Below are 19400 nucleotides of genomic sequence, written 5' to 3' on the forward strand. Positions count from 1 at the left end.
ATTTTGTAGATTATACAGACTGTTTTGCTAACAGAATGTGTGTGTATGTTTGGCAGAATATGTATTGCTGTTTGTACAGTACATTTGGTTGTTTGTAGGAACATCTTGGTGGAGGGGATGCCATGATGAACAAATAATGCAAGGAGCTGATTTCAACCTGTGTGTGTGTGTGTGTGTCTGTGTGTGTGGGCCTACACCACCTATACACATATGTATGTCAATCTGTCTATTCCTCAGGGGCCTTCCAGATGAGTGTTCAGCCTCTGGCCATCTATCCAGAACATGTCAGATGGGATGAGGATGGAGGAGAATAGCTTCACTGATAAGATGGCTCCTGGCTATGTGTCTGGACTGGAGCCAGCCACCGCCATGGTAATAACAGCAGGTCTTATCTATCTGCATCGTGTAGGCCTACAGTGCTATCACATACAATATCACACCCTGGGGGAGAAGTGGGTTTATCCTTCCAGACTCACCCATTGTATATTATATGAAACGTATATTTTCTACCCCAATTTATTATAAGTATTAAATATTTTGTTTTTAAAGTGATGATAAATGAACACTTGGGCGCCTCGTTAGTCCTAACTTCGAAATACCACCTTAAATGTATCCTGTAGAATCAAGCTCTATCTCCAGTGGGTCACCTTAAAAGCGCACAACAACGCAAGCGTACAGCGAGGTTTCAATTTTTTTCCTCTCAAGCCGGACTCGGGCCGCGGATCGCAACAAGGTTGACGCACTGAGGCAAAAACGAACGAACGACCCCAACCAGGAGAATGTCTGAACCCATGTACCGCGATTGGATTTTGGACACTATTGACTCACTACGGTCGCGAAAAGCCAGACCAGACCTTGAAAGAATTTGTCGAATGGTCCGGAGACGACATGGATCAGCGCCAGAACAAACCAGCGAGGAACTCGAGAAACTGATACAAGAGCAAACAGTCTTGAAAGTTAACTACAAGGGCTCGATTTCCTATCGAAATGCAGCCAAAGTAGTCCGAAGAAGCAGGAAAAAGGATGATCACACGACCAAAAGAACTGCGGTGGAAGAAGCTAACCACTCCGATCTGAGCAACGGGGACAGCGCACTCGGTCCCATTGACCAGGATGAGACGGAGCATTTGGAGGTAACGCAAGGCAGTCTGTTTCAGTGACCCCGTGCCGTGACACACCGTCCATCTTCCCCAGAGAAGATAACAGACCCACGTCCTCACTATTATAATGAGTAGGCAGGCATGTGGTGTAGCTGGCGAAATGGTGTTGTAGAGCGGGATTCTCTATTCGCGGAGGGGTGGCGTGATGAATGCAAGTGCACCGAAACAAACTGCCGCAGACGGGGAGCGGCTGTAGCTACCTCGCGCGACCGAGGTGAAAAATAGCCCACCAATAACAATGGAAGCTGCGCTTGCAATAATACAAAAAAGAGGTGCGTAGAAGTGAGTTTGTCCGGGCGCTGTTTGCTCTACAGCTTTAATCGACAAAAAAACTTGCACGATTTCCAGAATTGGAAACAACCACAGCCTTAAGCCGAAGGCTCTTTTCAAGCCCAAACTCAGCTTTTCAGTGAAGGGGGGGCGAAGCGAAAGTCATACCTCGGATGTGCGTGACCGAGTGGGGGACAGTGTGCTCAGGTTATTTCACTGAGGGGGTGACGGTCGATGTATTCATAAGTAACACGCCGCTAGATATGAAGCCACGTTATTTAATGGGTTTCACAAGCGTCTGTAGCAGGAAAAAAATGACCCAAAGTCAAAGTAGCCCCACTGAAGGTATTGCTGCTATAGAAGGAGCTTCGTGGTTAGAATTGGTCACATCCGACTAGATTCGGGAGCGCTCTCTGACTGAAGTGGGAAGTCTTTCGTGCGACTCCTCCATTGCGCACATTTGTATTAAAATGGGAGAAAAGGGTGACGTTGTCCACGCTCTGTTCTTGTAGCGTATTATATATCCACAAGAAAAAGTAGCAGATTGCGTCAAGTATTATCCTTTGTGCCAATATATCTAATTACAACTGTTATTGATAGATCCGAATAGCATATTCTGCATATCCCAATAATGGATCTCATGATTAACCGTCAAAATATTTGTATGGTAGTTAGGCCTATTCTTCAATACAATAACTTCAATGTCTGACTCAAGCGCCTCTGAGGTGCGGGGCGGGCTCTGCTGAGTTGAGCGCTCGTACTCGCGCCTCCGCTAGTTGTATCTTTGGACACGCACACAGGCTGAAGAAGATCATTTCTGCCTTTATATACAGTCATCGACGACAAAGCGAGTGCAATAAACCGTGTGCATATGTGAATAACACTTATAAACTCATATGTGGCCCATATTAAGCTATATTGGAATGAATAATTGTGTTTGGAATACCGAGCACAATGTGGGCGAATAGCGCAGCTGTAGTTCCGAACAGAGTGAACATCCTGTGTGCTCTACGGGGACAAGGCCTCCAATGGCAATTATTGTCGACAGCGGTCATATGAAGACTGGTTATTGCGACATCTGTATGAGCGTGGCTTTATGTCATGTCTCCAATAATCAGGAGTTGACTCGCGCTAATGCACACTATGTGCGCTGAAACACATTTTCAACCCGCTGATTATAGTTTATGGCACGTTCGTGAGTTTCTCCTTTCAGGTGTTGGCTTAGTTGCGTTCAAAATCGGCGAATGAATGAATGTTTGTCTGACTGCTGCTCTAGCGAAAGGTCAGAAGAAAATGTGTAGGTATCATGGCTCAGTTTGCATGATATTCAGTTTAAATGAGACAATTTGAATAATGTTTATTTAAGTTATGTAAAGAATGCCATTATACACTTCTATCCAATCATTAACTTACAGTACAAAGGGGGGGGGCACTCTCTGCCCACTAGTTCCCTCCCCCTCCAGTAGCCTGCTGTCCCTTCCCCCTCCCTTGCCTGAGTAGGCTATGTTGCTTCTCCTGCTGTACTTATCACTACCAGCAGAGCTGTTGTTGTCCTCGTTGATCTAAACGGGTCAATACGTTAAGGATGTAGACTGGCCTATAGCTGTTGTGCTGTCAATCAGATTGACACTCCCACTGTATTGTTCATTTATGAAAAAGGATCTGAATTCATATTCTCTGTGGGTATTGAGAACATCAATTGTCCTTCTGTTACTCTCAAGCATGTTATTAGTACATGAAGCACCTGATTAATGTCACTGATGTAGTAACCAACTGATCTTTCTTGTTCACAATATAAAGTGGGGTGGATCATTTTGGGGGAGTATGATTAGAATGTTTTCACACACAAAAAAGCTCAACGGATGGGGAATCTCTTCAAATTCTTATCTTGCAATGGTTGTGTTCCAGAATGAGGTTCCAGTGTCAATGGAGACAGACAGCACCATGGAAGAGGAGGAGGAGGAACAGGAGGGGGCTGATGAAGATGGCCATGAGGGTTCCTCTCCCTCTCCTGAGGGTGAGGATGCTGTGCAGGGGGGGTCTGGTGCTGCCCACCCCTACTCTGCCCCCTGCTCTCCCAGCGGCTCTCGCCCTGGCCACAGCCCTGTATCTGACTGCCCCTCTACCTGCAAGACCAGTAGGAGGTCCAGCCCTCTGTCCCCCTCTAGTCCCCTGGCCCTCAGGCAGAATGACTGTGTGTGTGACTCTGCCTTCTGCCCTGCTGACCATGGACCCTCAGGGATGCAGAGAAACACAGGAAGTGGTTAGTATGCTGTGTTAACAGATCATACTATGTGTATAAGTGTAGCCAATGTGGAATGGCTAGCTAGTTAGCTGTACAGCCCAGTGGTGACATCACCCGCTCTGAGACCTAGAAGTAGCCTAGTTGTTTCCCTTGCTCTGCACTGGCCATGGTGTCTGTGGAGCAATGGGTTACCGCTTTGTGAGTGCGTTGTGGTGTTGGGAACAGAAGATTGCTGGTTCAAGCCCAGTGAGGGACAGACATAATCTATCATGTTACACATGTTTTGGAGAAAACACTAACATATATAATTGTGCTCGCCGTAGTATCTTCATTTTGGGTAGAAACAGTGTTTTAGGAGTAGGTTTGCATTGTATTGACTAGCAATGAGTTACAGTATAGTGAGTGAGTGAGTAAGCATCCAATGCCAGGAGACAGTTTCAAGCTGATATGTGTGTTTATGCCCCTGGGCATCTCTCTCTTTCTCTCCTTCAGGGGCTTTAAAGACGATAGTACAGCCATCAGGGACCTGTCCATGGGTTCAGAAGAGCTTGGTGAAGAGAGAGGATGGGGTGAGGATGGAGGAAAGTGGCCTCGCTTCTGACCAACTGGTTCCTGACTGTGTGGATGAAACCATGAAGGGTCCTGACAGACGGCCCAAGACGTTGTCTTTTCCATCTGACGACTGTGGGTTTTCTCCTCTATTCTATGTCCGTCTCTCATGTTTCTATTTTCATCGTGTTCCCAGTGAGGATGTTTAGGATATCAGAGACGCTGTGTTTACCGGCCACTGTATATATTACAGGTGCTAAATACAAGAAGGGGATGGACGTTGCTTCTTACGTGATGGCTCAAGACGATGTCAAGAACGATGTGAAAAACAGAGAAATGTGAGTCTCTTAATGTATTTGACACCAGCTTGTACCCTGGGGACACTCACAGCATCCTTGCTAGAGCTTTGGTGCACTAAGTTCCTTATTACATGTTAGTTACACTGTTGTTAACCATCCCACCCCAAAATACAACCCCCGACCCAGCTAGATAATTTTTTTTCAATTTAACCTTTGTTTAACTAGGCAAGTCAGTTAAGAACAAATTCTTATTTACAATGACAGCCTAGGAACAGTGGGTTAACTGCCTTGTTCAGGGGCAGAACAACAGATTTTTACCTTGTCAGCTCGGGGATTCAATCTAGAAACCTTTCGGTTACTGGCCCAATGCTCTTAACCACTAGGCTACCTGCCGCCCCATATACCTATCCCTTATCCCTCAACCACCACGCCTTAAGTCTACCTTTTCCTCCCCTCCTCTGCCGTCAACTCACTTCAATGTAGACATCATACAGACATAACCAATGTACATCCATATCTCCAAGGGACGCAAACAGCCTCAAATAGCACCTTCAAACGAAACGGCGTCAACCAAAGGACACATTTCTTGTATTTTGTCTGCAGTGTCTCACGCTATCTCCCCCATCCTCTACCCCACAGCTCTGTGAAGAAGGAGACGCTGAGGCAGAACTTAATGCTGTGGAGCGTGGCGGACGTGGCCACCTACATCTCTGCTGCAGGCTTTCCAGAGCAGGCTGGAGCTTTCAGAACACAGGTCAGTGCAGTCCCTCAAACTGCCACATGGGGGTGGTATCTGTAAACTCAGAAAACCGCTCAGACAGAGTCCCTGTCCAGAGACGGCCTCTAGCTAGCCAGAGACAGCCCCCAGGCACTCCTGGAGATGTGAAAGTGTTGGGTATATTATAATCTATATGGTGAACAGTCCACATAGCCTATCAGTAGACAAGGTGAAGATTTGACCTTATTGCATTACAGTACCACCTATCCAATTCTTAGTGATCTGTATGAAGTGAAGTTCCTATGGGCTAGTGCAGTGACACTTTAATGGCAGCCTGCGGGATGTCCACACAGACCCGTGGCCCCCGTCCTCCTGTTGATTTCTAAAAGTGTCCATCTTGTAAAATGTATTTGAGTATCCCTGGGCTGGTGGTTGTTTCTTGACCTGGGTAAATGGCTTGGGCAAATAATAAGTTAAATCATATGAAAGCATACATGAAATATATACATGACATGTGCATTGCTTTCATTAAAATATATGAACGTGCTCATCCATAAACCAAGCAACAGATCCTGTACCCCCTAGACTAGGAGGCATTTGCTTTGATGTAACTAGTTCACACCCCAATCCACATTTAGATGTTAGTTCAATTACTCCATCTGTTCTCCCCCCCGCAACAGGAAATTGATGGAAAGTCCCTGCTCCTGATGCAGCGCAGTGACGTGTTAACTGGCCTGTCCATCAGACTTGGGCCCGCCCTAAAGATCTACGAGCGCCACGTGAAGGTGCTACAGAGGACCCACTTCCTGGATGAGGAGGATGATCTGTGACCACAGTTGGGGGGAACAGAACAACACACTCCTCTGAGGAGCAGATGTATTCATACAGTATACACACATACTGTGTTCACTGGATCTCTAGAACCTTCTGTAACCGTTCAAGGAGGTGTGGGGAAAAGGACACTGTGGTCGTGACTTGGGCCTTGACAGTGATTATCAACATGTGTACGTGGGCTTCCATTCCACCTCTCTGGGGTACTGCTGTCACCTGACCCATTCTGGTGGTGTTGCTTTTATAGGATCCCTCTCTAAACTCATATAGGAATGTTAGGATCCTGCCTAAGGACGCTATAGAAGTCAAGTGGAGGTCTGCCTGTTCTGTAAGGGGAGGCCTGCCTGTTCTGTAAGGGGGCTGCCTGTTCTGTAAGGGGAGGTCTGCCTGTTCTATAAGGGGAGGACTGCCTGTTCTGTAAGGGGAGGTCTGCCTGTTCTGTAAGGGGAGGTCTGCCTGTTCTGTAAGGGGAGGACTGCCTGTTCTGTAAGGGGAGGTCTGCCTGTTCTGTAAGGGGAGGCCTGCCTGTTCTGTAAGGGGAGGTCTGCCTGTTCTGTAAGGGGAGGTCTGCCTGTTCTGTAAGGGGAGGTCTGCCTGTTCTGTAAGGGGGCTGCCTGTTCTGTAAGGGGAGGTCTGCCTGTTCTGTAAGGGGGCTGCCTGTTCTGTAAGGGGAGGCCTGCCTGTTCTGTAAGGGGAGGTCTGCCTGTTCTGTAAGGGGAGGTCTGCCTGTTCTGTAAGGGGAGGTCTGCCTGTTCTGTAAGGGGGCTGCCTGTTCTGTAAGGGGAGGTCTGCCTGTTCTGTAAGGGGAGGTCTGCCTGTTCTGTAAGGGGAGGTCTGCCTGTTCTGTAAGGGGAGGCCTGCCTGTTCTGTAAGGGGGCTGCCTGTTCTGTAAGGGGAGGTCTGCCTGTTCTGTAAGGGGAGGTCTGCCTGTTCTGTAAGGGGAGGTCTGCCTGTTCTGTAAGGGGGCTGCCTGTTCTGTAAGGGGAGGTCTGCCTGTTCTGTAAGGGGAGGTCTGCCTGTTCTGTAAGGGGAGGTCTGCCTGTTCTGTAAGGGGAGGCCTGCCTGTTCTGTAAGGGGAGGTCTGCCTGTTCTGTAAGGGGAGGTCTGCCTGTTCTGTAAGGGGAGGTCTGCCTGTTCTGTAAGGGGAGGACTGCCTGTTCTGTAAGGGGAGGACTGCCTGTTCTGTAAGGGGAGGACTGCCTGTTCTGTAAGGGGAGGTCTGCCTGTTCTGTAAGGGGAGGTCTGCCTGTTCTGTAAGGGGAGGTCTGCCTGTTCTGTAAGGGGAGGTCTGCCTGTTCTGTAAGGGGAGGTCTGCCTGTTCTGTAAGGGGAGGTCTGCCTGTTCTGTAAGGGGAGGTCTGCCTGTTCTGTAAGGGGGCTGCCTGTTCTGTAAGGGGAGGTCTGCCTGTTCTGTAAGGGGAGGACTGCCTGTTCTGTAAGGGGAGGTCTGCCTGTTCTGTAAGGGGAGGACTGCCTGTTCTGTAAGGGGAGGTCTGCCTGTTCTGTAAGGGGAGGTCTGCCTGTTCTGTAAGGGGAGGTCTGCCTGTTCTGTAAGGGGAGGTCTGCCTGTTCTGTAAGGGGAGGTCTGCCTGTTCTGTAAGGGGAGGTCTGCCTGTTCTGTAAGGGGAGGGCTGCCTGTTCTGTAAGGGGAGGACTGCCTGTTCTGTAAGGGGAGGTCTGCCTGTTCTGTAAGGGGAGGACTGCCTGTTCTGTAAGGGGAGGACTGCCTGTTCTGTAAGGGGAGGACTGCCTGTTCTGTAAGGGGAGGTCTGCCTGTTCTGTAAGGGGAGGTCTGCCTGTTCTGTAAGGGGAGGTCTGCCTGTTCTGTAAGGGGAGGACTGCCTGTTCTGTAAGGGGAGGTCTGCCTGTTCTGTAAGGGGAGGTCTGCCTGTTCTGTAAGGGGAGGGCTGCCTGTTCTGTAAGGGGAGGACTGCCTGTTCTGTAAGGGGAGGACTGCCTGTTCTGTAAGGGGAGGTCTGCCTGTTCTGTAAGGGGAGGTCTGCCTGTTCTGTAAGGGGAGGTCTGCCTGTTCTGTAAGGGGAGGACTGCCTGTTCTGTAAGGGGAGGTCTGCCTGTTCTGTAAGGGGAGGTCTGCCTGTTCTGTAAGGGGAGGTCTGCCTGTTCTGTAAGGGGAGGGCTGCCTGTTCTGTAAGGGGAGGACTGCCTGTTCTGTAAGGGGAGGACTGCCTGTTCTGTAAGGGGAGGACTGCCTGTTCTGTAAGGGGAGGTCTGCCTGTTCTGTAAGGGGAGGACTGCCTGTTCTGTAAGGGGAGGACTGCCTGTTCTGTAAGGGGAGGTCTGCCTGTTCTGTAAGGGGAGGACTGCCTGTTCTGTAAGGGGAGGACTGCCTGTTCTGTAAGGGGAGGGCTGCCTGTTCTATAAGGGAGGGCTGCCTGTTCTGTAAGGGAGGGCTGCCTGTTCTATAAGGGGCAGGTCAGTGAGTGCAGCCAGTGAGAAAGACTTTCTGTGGATTCCTCAGACTCTAGACTTGGCTACCACTGGAGCCTACTTTAAAAGACTGGTTTCTGTGCTCCCTGAGTCAGTTCCACAAGAAAAGAATAACATGTATACTTGGAATATCTGTTCCAGCAAATATGGTTCTCGCATTTCCTCATTGTTTACTCAGACAGTATTTTTTTAAAGACATATCATATGGTACCCTCCATTTATCTACAAACTCAACGTTGTTTTTCTTTTATGATGACAATGTGAACTGATTTAATTTGAGAATGTACAGTATGAATTTGTTGATTCAAAGGTCAGTGATGTTGTCAATCTCTCATTATACCAGCAAAGGTAATGGAGCTTAGTCTCCAGATGTTATCATGGCCTGACCTAGGTTTTATTACTGTTATCCGTTTCACTAGCATTTAGAAATAGCAATATGTAGTACCTGCTAAGCTAAGGCAACATAATGTTATTTGTATGGTTGCCTTCTGCATTCCTCTTCCCTTCATTTATGTTCACGTCATTTCTAAACATTTTAGATGAATCTAATTGAATCTACTGTGGATGAACCTAGATTTCATCTACAAAATTAAAACAGTTTGAAGCAGAATTCTAGTTGAAATGGGCTGGCAGACCAGAACCAACGTAGGACAAGGCCCCAATGTTTCTGCTGGAGTTTCTGAGGAGGGAGAAACAACTGAATTCTGTTCTTTTTTTTTTAAAGGGAAAATTAACCAACCAAAAATTAACTTCATAACTTTAGGAAGTGTCATGGTAGCACTAATACGTTTTCTTTGTTTACAATCTCAACACAGCAACATACAATTCCCCACGACATGGTCGACATCTTGATCAAATTCAACATTGTTGTTATCTGAGAGGATTACAATGAGGTCTCTTAATTCTGCCTTGTGGCTTCTGCTTTTGAAACGTCACATTCCATATTTCCATCTGTTATGTGTTTGATGTCACACTGTTAATTGCTATGTTGGCCCTGTTTTCAGGGGGGGAAATAAAGTGATTGTCTTTTCCACTCTCTTGTAGTGTGATATTTATTATCTCTTTGTATATAATAAGTGGTAAGATGAATATGTCAATGGGTTAGTGTTACTGGCTGAAACCCAACCATCACACAGTGTAAATGCTGTTAGATTAAACTTAGTTTAAACAATGACACGTTCAATCTTGACGCAAACGACAAGCTATAACATGCAACAAATAATACAAAACCAAACGGTTAAGTTACCACTTTAGTAAAACAAGTGTATTTTTTCCCATTAATTTGTGCCTCCACACATTGACATGTACAGTACATACCGGTAGTACACATTACATCAGATTAAGACTCATCTGCATTTAAGTCATCAAAAGGGGTTTTCAACTCCCCAAAACCAGTCACAGTGTAGTTGAACTATTCCAACGACTCCTTCCAACCTACCCAGTCAGAAACACCAGCTGTGTACTGCAGTGGGGCTGAAAGGGGTGAAGTTATGTGTGGGACCAGCCCCTCTCTGACTAAAGGATGAAGGGCAGTATAGGGGAGCGCAGGGTGGGGTAGTCACGGAACTCCTTGCGGTAGTTTCGGTGCTTTCCCCTGGCCCACACCGTCATCAGGACAAAGCCCACGATGGTGAAGAAAGCCACCGGCAAGCACTGGGTCATCACTGTGAAGCCCATCCACGACCCCAGCTGCAGAGGACCAGATACACTGTTACACACTCCTACATATTATACATGTAGTACCACAGGAGGCTGGTGAGAGGAGGACGGATTACAATAATGGCTGGAATGGACTAAATGGAATGGTATCAAACACAAGGAAACCATGTGTTGATGTGTTTGATACCGTTCCATTTATTCCGTTCCAGCCATTACTATGAGCATGTCCTCCCCAATTAAGGTGGCACCAGCCACCTGTGTGCAGTACACACCAACTCATCACTGTAGTACTGTTACATCTCTTGACACCTATTGGCCAGAAGGTGGCAGCATCACTATATCTCCAAACCCCAGGAGGGGAAGTGAAACACTGAATGTCAAAGTGTTTCCAGTCTAAAACGTGCAAATACAAATATTTCAATCAACTCACCATTCTTTACTAGAAAGCCTCACCTCGTATGTATAGTTGGGACAAGACACCAACGCGAAGATCCAGGTGAATGGATTCTTAGTTGGGTGTGGGATCTTCTTGACCTTTGAACCTGGGATAATATGAGAAAGAATGGAGAAAAAGAGGGTCAAATGGAAAGGGTAACATCCTGTAAAGCAGTGCTCATCAATTAATCAATCAATCAAATGTATTTATTAAAGCCCTTTTCACATCATCAGTTGTCACAAAGTATACAAATACCCAGCCTAAAACCCCAGACAGCAAGCAATGCAGAAACACAGTGGCTAGGAAAAACTCCCTAGAAAGGAAGGAACCTAGGAACCTTGTGTGCTAACTTTCAAAGTACATATCTGATAATGGACTGCACTGCATGAATAAGATAAGCATGAGCCTATGGGAGCTCACCTGGACATTTGAGGTTGCGTAGAGTGATGTTGATGGAGAAGTTGCCGACCTGACAGAACTGTGAGGATGAGGAAAACACAATAACATGACAAAGGGCTCAACTCTAACCAAAAACAAAAGAAAACCTGGTGACATTTCCTGGTGAAACTTTACATTAAGTTGCTCTTATACTTACCTAATAACAATGTGATAACTCTAGTAACGCCATTAACTCTTACATCTAGATGTTCCGCTAGCGGAACGCCTCACCAATATCCAATGATAGAGCGTGGCGTGAATTACAAACTCCTCAAAAATCCCAAAACTTCAATTTTTCAAACATATTTTACACCATTTTAAAGACAAGACTCTCCTTTATCTAACCACATTGTCCGATTTCAAAAAGGCTTTACAACGAAAGCAAAACATTAGATTATGTCAGGAGAGTACCCAGCCAGAAATAATCAGACACCCATTTCTCAAGCTAGCATATAATGTCACAAAAACCAAAACCACAGCTAAATGCAGCACTAACCTTTGATGATCTTCATCAGATGACACTCCTAGGACATTATGTTATACAATACATGCATGTTTTGTTCAATCAAGTTCATATATATATATCAAAAACCAGCTTTTTACATTAGCATGTGACGTTCAGAACTAGCATACCCACAGAAACTTCCGGTGAATTTACTAAATTACTCACGATAAACGTTCACAAAAAACATAACAATTATTTTAAGAATTATAGATACAGAACTCCTTTATGCAATCGCGGTGTCCGATTTTAAAATAGCTTTTCGGTAAAAGCACATTTTGCAATATTCTGAGTAGATAGCCCGGCCATCATGGCTAGCTATTTTGACACCCACCAAGTTTGGCACTCACCAAACTCAGATTTACTATAAGAAAAATTGGATTACCTCTGCTGTTCTTCGTCAGAATGCACTCCCAGGACTTCTACTTCAACCCCCAATGTTGTTTTGGTTCCAAATAATCCATAGTTATATCCAAATAGCGGCGTTTTGTTCTTGCGTTCAGGACACTATCCGAAGGGTGACGCGCCGGCGCGTATCGTGACAAAAAAAATCTAAATATTCCATTACCGTACTTCGAAGCATGTCAAACGCTGTTTAAAATCGATTTTTATGCCATTTTTCTCGTAAAATAGCGATAATATTCCGACCGGGAGATGTTGTTTTCTTTCAAAGACTGAAAGAAGAAAATGGTGTCTTCACGTGCACGCGCAGGCCCGTGTCATTGTTCTCAGATCGACCACTTTCCAAATCCCCTACTGTTTTCCGCCCAGGGACTGCAGAGTCATCATTCCCCGTTCTGGCGCCTTCTGAGAGCCTATGGGAGCCTTAGAAAATGTCACGTTACAGCAGAGATCCTCTGTTTTCCATAAAGAGGCTATAGAAGGCCAAGAAATAGTCAGAGAGGGCACTTCCTGTATGGAATCTTCTCAGGTTTTGGCCTGCCATATGAGTTCTGTTATACTCACAGACACCATTCAAACAGTTTTAGAAACTTTAGGGTGTTTTCTATCCAAATAAAATAATTATATGCATATTCTAGTTTCTGGGCAGGAATAATAACCAGATTAAATCGGGTACGTTTTTTTATCCGGCCGTGAAAATACTGCCCCCTATCCTAAACAGGTTAAGATATTATTGTTACTCTGCTGGGAATTCCGATCTAAATTGCACTGATGTTAATGATGTTATTATTGTGTAACGTGTCATGTGGTGAGACTAATGGGCCTACTGTGTAGCCTCAACTCCACTACAAAGAAACAACTCAATTAATATATTACAACATTAGGTATTAAAATAAATATATTCTTCATTACACTAACTAAAGCATACTTACTAAGAATATAATGAGTGCTGTCTTCACTTGTTGTTGCCCATAGTCTGTAAACACACAAGCAGGTGTGATGTATCATGGGAAAGGACATTGAAAGTCATTAGGGATTGTGGAAAGATCCATCTGCATTCTGTAACATTCTGGCAACCAGCAGACAGAGTCGAGAGGACCATCTGTATTCTGTAACATTCTGGCAACCAGCAGACAGAGTAGAGATGACCATCTGTATTCTGTAACATTCTGGCAACCAGCAGACAGAGTAGAGAGGACCATCTGTATTCTGTAACATTCTGGCAACCAGCAGACAGAGTCGAGAGGACCATCTGTATTCTGTAACATTCTGGCAACCAGCAGACAGAGTAGAGATGACCATCTGTATTCTGTAACATTCTGGCAACCAGCAGACAGAGTAGAGATGACCATCTGTATTCTGTAACATCCTAGCAACCAGCAGACAGAGTAGAGAGGACCATCTGTATTCTGTAACATTCTGGCAACCAGCAGACAGAGTAGAGAGGACCATCTGTATTCTGTAACATCCTGGCAACCAGCAGACAGAGTCGAGATGACCATCTGTATTCTGTAACATCCTGGCAACCAGCAGACAGAGTCGAGAGGACCATCTGTATTCTGTAACATTCTGGCAACCAGCAGACAGAGTAGAGAGGACCATCTGTATTCTGTAACATCCTGGCAACCAGCAGACAGAGTAGAGATGACCATCTGTATTCTGTAACATCCTGGCAACCAGCAGACAGAGTAGAGATGAGTGTGCATTAGATGGGTTAGATGTGAGTGACATCACCTCAGGGTAGACAGGACTTACAGGGCGGTGTATAGAGGGGATGGTTGATGTAGTAGGCCATCCATGCTGCGAAACACCAGTAATAACTGCAGTTCTGGAAAAGAAGCAAGACCAGTTTTTGTACAAGTCATCAGAATAATAACACATTAATTAGACAATCTGTTTACCCGTGAGAATAAGTTTAAAAACTATGTCACATGAAAGTAAACCATTAAATAAAAGGGAAAAAAATACTGCTATTATCAGATATCATTGGATCAAACTGGATCACAGGTCCTCTTTAGAATCAGATCGGAGATTCCCTTATTCAATCTTCTCACCTTGAAGATGTTTCTCAGTGGCATGGTACCATGGGAGATTCGGTGGATGAACAGCGTCTCAAGGATTCTCTTCACATAGTGGAAGGAGTGACACATGCAGGCCAAACTGCAGCGGGAGGGGAAAAGTGACCATAGTATAGATTACGTCTTATTATCATCACATATTTAGCTTTGATTACTACATCATTCACTCACTGGTCTCTATGACAGTCCGAGATGGCTGTCATGCTTCTCTGATGCAGCACACACATTATCTTCACTGTCAACACCATCACCGGTCAACCAGACCTAATTATGTCACTGTAATCATCACTTGGAGAGTGTGAGGTACAGTGACAGAGATAGAATAGATACTTGAAAATGCAGTAATTTGACACTCACTGTACAACCCAGTGCTTGCTGCTGCTAAAGTCATACTTTGGGGCGTAGATGAAAGGCAGGCGGAAGTAGAACATCAAGTAGATGAGCAGTGGTCCGTAACACTCTGATAGGAAGACCTGAGAAGGGGGGAAAACATAAAGGTGAGACATGTAGGTGCTGATTGGATCAGTAGGTGGTACTAGCTTCACCTTGCGTTCTGATTGACTGGATGGAAGTTTTATTATATTGCTTTTACCTATCCGAACATTTCAGATCTACAGGAGTGCCTAGGGAGGAGGGCAAGTAGATGATTTGTAATCGAGCATTAGAGAAAACAAGTGAGCATGTAACACAAGCATTCCCCTAGAGATATGGCAGCTTAGCTGACAGTCAGTTTGTGATGAAACAGATCTCTGAATCAACACCTCTGGCATGGGTCCAGGCCCAGCATGAATGACTGATCGCTACTGTTGATCTCAGCTATGGCGCAAGGCTGCAAGGAGTACACTGGACCCCGCTACCCCCCAACACTGGCATCACCCTATTCCACTGGGGGTTCAGAGACAGGTGGATGAGGGGTGAGAGGATTGAGGATATGGAGCGTGGTTACAGTATGTGGTTGGTTGTGGAGAATGGTTGAGGAGGCTGTGGCAATGGAGGGTGAAAAGGAGGTCAGGGGGATAAACACCTGTGGGGGAAATAGGGCCATGAGATTATGTGTCCTAAGACAGAGGATACAGGAGCTAGGAGGTGATAGAAAACCGAACCAGAGGACAGTGAATCTATCTGTCAGTGTGGGTGTATATTTATATCCAAGGCTATAGTTGATTAATTGAGGGAGTGTGGCTGTGTATATTTAAATGCAGTATAGACATGTCAAGATATGCAGTATAATGTGGGTGTGTGTACGTGCATTTGTGTGTGTGTGTGATTGTGCGCATGAGTGCATTTGTGTGTGCGGCTTGAGGGTGATTGAGTGTGTGTGTTTGTGGGCATGCACATGTGCGTGTGCATTAACACGTGTGTGTGTGTTTGCATGTGCTTACAGTGCCCCAGGCGATCTGGGCCCCCATGTCAGAGAAGTAGAAGCTGGCCGTGGTTCCAACAGGAAGTGTCTGCAAGACGTCCTCATCCTTCAGACACTTACCCTCTGTGGAGCAAGACAGAGCACAATGCTATAGTCAGCCATGACATTGTGGACCATTTCACAGATGATAAGACCTTTATAGTGTTTTGGTATAGCAATTTCTAGCACTCATTTGAGACTGTGTAGGTAGTTGAGGCATCATGCATGGGAGGTGTGGGGCTTACTAGGATCCAGGCGTAAGGACTGTCTGGCTGGGTACCACTGGGGATCTGACAAGAAGACAGAAGTTAATTAAGCTTATAATAGCCTCCATTTCAAGGCTTCCTTCCAGTAGCCGAATGATTAACGAGACTTGGAAAGATGGCATTGCGAGACTAACCTCATAATTATCATGACAGATTGTATATGGATCATACATATCTACACTCTTAGAAAAAAGTATTCCAGAAGGGTTCTTCGGCTGTCCCCATAGGAGAAACCTTTTAGGTTTCATCCATGTAGAACCCTCTGTGGGAAGGGTTCTACATGGAACCGAAATGGTTCTACTTGGAACCAAAAGAGTTCTACCTGGAACTAACCGGGGTTCTTCAAAGGGTTCTCCTATGGGTACGGCCGAAGAACCCTTTTAGGTTCTAGAAAGCATCTTTTGTTCTAAGAGTGCAGAGCAGGGATGGGCAACTGTCTCCCCCTTTTGAAGGCCCTCGGAACAATTTTCCTTTCCGCCCCATGACAAAATGAGTAGAATTGCATGAAATGAATTATATAATTGCAAAATCTTCTCTCCACCACATGGCAAAATGTGTATAATATCAGCGAACTTGCTTTAAAACTGCAACATTTCCATTTCGCCCCATGGCAAAATGCGTAGAATTGCACAACATTAACTCTAAAACTTTCATATTTTCTCTCCGCTGTCAAGAGCAACTGTGGCCCCTCTTGATGAGTTCAGATTTCTTGTGGCCCCCACCCCCATCAAAGTTGCCCATCCCTGGTGTAGAGAGTAGATCATGTTACAAAAATGTTTTACATTTCATGTTGTTACATCACTGACTGAAAGTTGATCTGGATAAGAGCGTCCGCTAAATGACTACATTTTAACTGGACTTTGTCGTATACTCACTTGATTTGTGGAACAAAGCCTTAATATCCAAAATAGTAGAAGTTGGCTCAACCTGTTCAGAAAGACAATCAATCATAGGCAAACATACTCCTAGTGTTACTGCCATGGGTCTAATAAATGTATCCCAGATAGATTTATTGACTAAAGTTTGATATTTGTTTTCAAGTTGTGAAATTAGTACCATACCACATACGTATGTTATAATACTAACATATTTATTCCCACTGCTAAGACAGCCAAGGCAAATTAAAGAAGCCTACGGTTAAAGGAATTATAAATATCTTGAAGAAATGATGAGACTATGATACAGCATTTCAAATGTAATTAATTATCATTGCAACACAAATGTTCACATTCAAAGCTACTAAACACATGGTGCTTGCTGTTGGCTTCAAGACACCCACTGGCTTCAGGACACTGAGCTGACACATAACTCATAACTCGCCCAGAAGATTCCTATAAGATCAGGGGGTATTTTCACCTCCTAACTGCAACACAACCTCTGTAGAATCAGCCATAGCGTCTGTGAACTGTAAATTAGCCGGCTGTCCGGTCAAAGGGATGACTCTGTAACTTCTTGAGCTAAAGCAAACAAGTGTCCTCTGACTTCAGACAGTATTATGGCTTTTACTAGGACTGTAATTAGACCTCAACTGATGATTTCAAACTTTGAAATGTGATTTTGCTCAGTGTACCGTATCAAATACTATATTGAACGTGCACAGTGACTGATGAGACACAGTGACACAGCCAGCCACACACGCGCTTGTGCGCAAGCACGCACGCACGCACCCACACACACACACACACACACACACACACACACACACACACACACACACACACACACACAGACTCACTTTGTCCAAGAGTAGTAGCTTCTCCTTTGTCTTTGCATCCACGATTTCTACCTCAAAGTAAACAATCCTTTTGGCCTTTTTGGGTGGTTTAGGTCTTGGTCTTGGGGCTGAACTTTTCTTTTCTTGTCCAGTTGCCTTCGCCTCTAAAGCCAGTGTATCCATGACCCCTTTTGAACTATGACCTCAATGTGCCTCCGCACTAAAATGAGGTCCCTCCAATGGTTTGAAAAAACCTAGTTAGTGTTCTCTACTTGTATCAGATTAGAAGCTGTAGTCTAACACTGCTATGTCCTCTGCGACTGTTTTTCTTACTATCTGTACCCTTCAAATAGCCTTCCAGAATGGGAAACGACTATGTCACCGTAAACAGCCTTTTCCTGTGTGAGGGTGTGAGAAAGAGGTAAAGAAAGCAAGAGGGTGGGCGAGAGAGAGAGAGAGAGAGAGAGAGAGAGAGAGAGAGAGAGAGAGAGAGAGAGAAAAAGGTTGCCTGTGAGATACTCGTAAAATGAGAGGGGGTTAAACGTCAGTAACCCACCACCACCTCACCTGAAGAGAGGCCTTCCACCAGATACCGGACCCCCTCCACACCCACAAACGTACTGAAGGCGAAACCCGAGACGCCCAAGACATAATCCGTAGGGCGCACGTCGCAAGGCTAAATATAAGAAGCCCGATTTGCTCTGCTCTGCTCTGTTCTGCAGTAGGTCAGTAACCTTGGTCAGCCACACACAACCCTACTCAGAAACAGATCCCTCTCTGCTCTCAGAAGAGCCAAGACACATCTCTGCTGAGCTCTGCTCCTCACTCTGTCACACTGTCTCACACCGACCCTCCTATAGGCCTTATCCATGTGGATGAGGGACAGCCAGGCCACTGCATACCGACACTTACCCCTCCCCCAGGCCACCTGTGCCATTTTTTTCTACCACTCTGACCTCGAGAACGAACAAAAACAAACACATGTTTATTTTAGAGTGTGTGTATTCTCCCAATACCATGAACAAACATTAAGGCCTAATACTGTCCTGTCATTTTCCAATGGAGTGAGGGCTGTCAGCTGTAGTGCTCTTAGAGCTCTGAGGTGCTGGCTGTCAGTTGGGGGGCTTGGAGATGTTGCCCAAGATATCCTTTAGACAGAGGGATCATGTCCTTCATATTTGACTAAAAGGAGCATCTCAACACACACAGGCAGCAGATCTGTATTCTATATTTACAATCTGGTTAGACCACCCAGCAACGCACATCAGACAGGAGCACAAAGTGGTACAAGAACACAGTAAGCTTTTCTGATGTATCTGCATGAATTAAGATGTTGTAACATATTAGCTGAGTAGCTCAGCGGTCTAAGGCACTGCATCTCAGTGCTAGAGGCATCACTACAGACCCTGGTTCGATTCCAGGCTGTATTACAACCGGCCGTGATTGGGAGTCCCATAGGGTGGCGCACAATTGGCCCAGCATTGTCCGGGTTAGGGTTTGGCCGGGGTAGGTTGTAAATAAGAATTTGTTCTTAACCGACTTGCTTAGTTAAATAAAGGTAAAATAAAATGTTTAAATAAAATCTGTTCTCATGTTAACAATGATTTGTTCAAAGGAGACTGCTGATTATGTGCAGAAAAGCAGTCTCTGTGTTGGAGTGGACAGGAGTTGGAAAACCTGGACAGGAGTTAGAAAACCTGGACAGGAGTTAGAAAACCTGGACAGGAGTTAGAAAACCTGGACAGGCGTTAGAAAACCTGGACAGGAGTTGGAAAACCTGGACAGGACTTAGAAAACCTGGACAGGAGTTAGAAAACCTGGACAGGAGTTAGAAAACCTGGACAGGAGTTAGAAAACCTGGACAGGAGTTGGAAAACCTGGACAGGAGTTGGAAAAGCTGTCCTATCATGTTGCCGCCAGCAAATTCAATTGATTTAAACAAATGGCTCTCTCATAATCTCAATTTATGTTCAAGTTTGTTTTT

General features: G+C 45.4%; 2 protein-coding genes across 3 annotated transcripts; one reads left to right on the forward strand and one right to left on the reverse strand.

The window, feature by feature from the left end:
* Positions 1-682: 682 nt before the first annotated feature.
* Positions 683-6552, forward strand: LOC115204175 (atherin-like). Its single transcript, XM_029769549.1, has 6 exons — positions 683-1133; positions 3339-3693; positions 4168-4359; positions 4478-4562; positions 5163-5277; positions 5922-6552. Exons 1-6 carry the CDS (start codon positions 780-782, stop codon positions 6069-6071), a joined length of 1251 nt encoding a protein of 416 aa, XP_029625409.1. The 5' UTR covers positions 683-779; the 3' UTR covers positions 6072-6552.
* A 3204-nt stretch (positions 6553-9756) lies between these two features.
* Positions 9757-18092, reverse strand: LOC115204184 (very-long-chain enoyl-CoA reductase). Of its 2 annotated transcripts, XM_029769569.1 has the most exons (12): positions 17984-18092; positions 17438-17814; positions 16578-16629; positions 15682-15726; positions 15417-15520; positions 14392-14507; positions 14011-14116; positions 13712-13784; positions 12889-12932; positions 11035-11092; positions 10632-10720; positions 9757-10208 (listed from the first exon to the last, which is right to left on the reverse strand). In XM_029769569.1, the coding sequence occupies exons 2-12, from the start codon at positions 17597-17599 to the stop codon at positions 10035-10037; spliced, it is 1023 nt and encodes a 340-aa protein (XP_029625429.1). In that variant the 5' UTR covers positions 17600-17814; positions 17984-18092; the 3' UTR covers positions 9757-10034. The 2 variants fall into 2 exon arrangements, with proteins under 2 accessions (XP_029625429.1, XP_029625421.1); XM_029769561.1 differs by lacking the exon at positions 17984-18092 and having other exon boundaries at positions 17438-17885.
* Positions 18093-19400: the final 1308 nt, after the last annotated feature.

This window comes from Salmo trutta, chromosome 1, assembly GCF_901001165.1.
Source record: "Salmo trutta chromosome 1, fSalTru1.1, whole genome shotgun sequence".
NCBI classification, from domain to species: domain Eukaryota; kingdom Metazoa; phylum Chordata; class Actinopteri; order Salmoniformes; family Salmonidae; genus Salmo; species Salmo trutta.

Excerpts from the sequence above, each read along its gene's own strand:
- LOC115204175 (XM_029769549.1), top strand. The coding sequence starts at position 780 with ATGTCTGAACCCATGTACCGCGATTGGATTTTGGACACTATTGACTCA. Across the intron at positions 1,134-3,338 it reads ATGAGACGGAGCATTTGGAG|AATGAGGTTCCAGTGTCAAT; the intron begins GTAACGCAAGGC and ends GTTGTGTTCCAG. Across the intron at positions 4,563-5,162 it reads GATGTGAAAAACAGAGAAAT|CTCTGTGAAGAAGGAGACGC; the intron begins GTGAGTCTCTTA and ends TCTACCCCACAG.
- LOC115204184 (XM_029769569.1), bottom strand. The coding sequence starts at position 17,599 with ATGGATACACTGGCTTTAGAGGCGAAGGCAACTGGACAAGAAAAGAAA. Across the intron at positions 14,508-15,416 it reads CCCAGATCGCCTGGGGCACT|GTCTTCCTATCAGAGTGTTA; the intron begins GTAAGCACATGC and ends CCCCCTTCTCAG. Across the intron at positions 10,721-11,034 it reads ACGCAACCTCAAATGTCCAG|GTTCAAAGGTCAAGAAGATC; the intron begins GTGAGCTCCCAT and ends ATATTATCCCAG.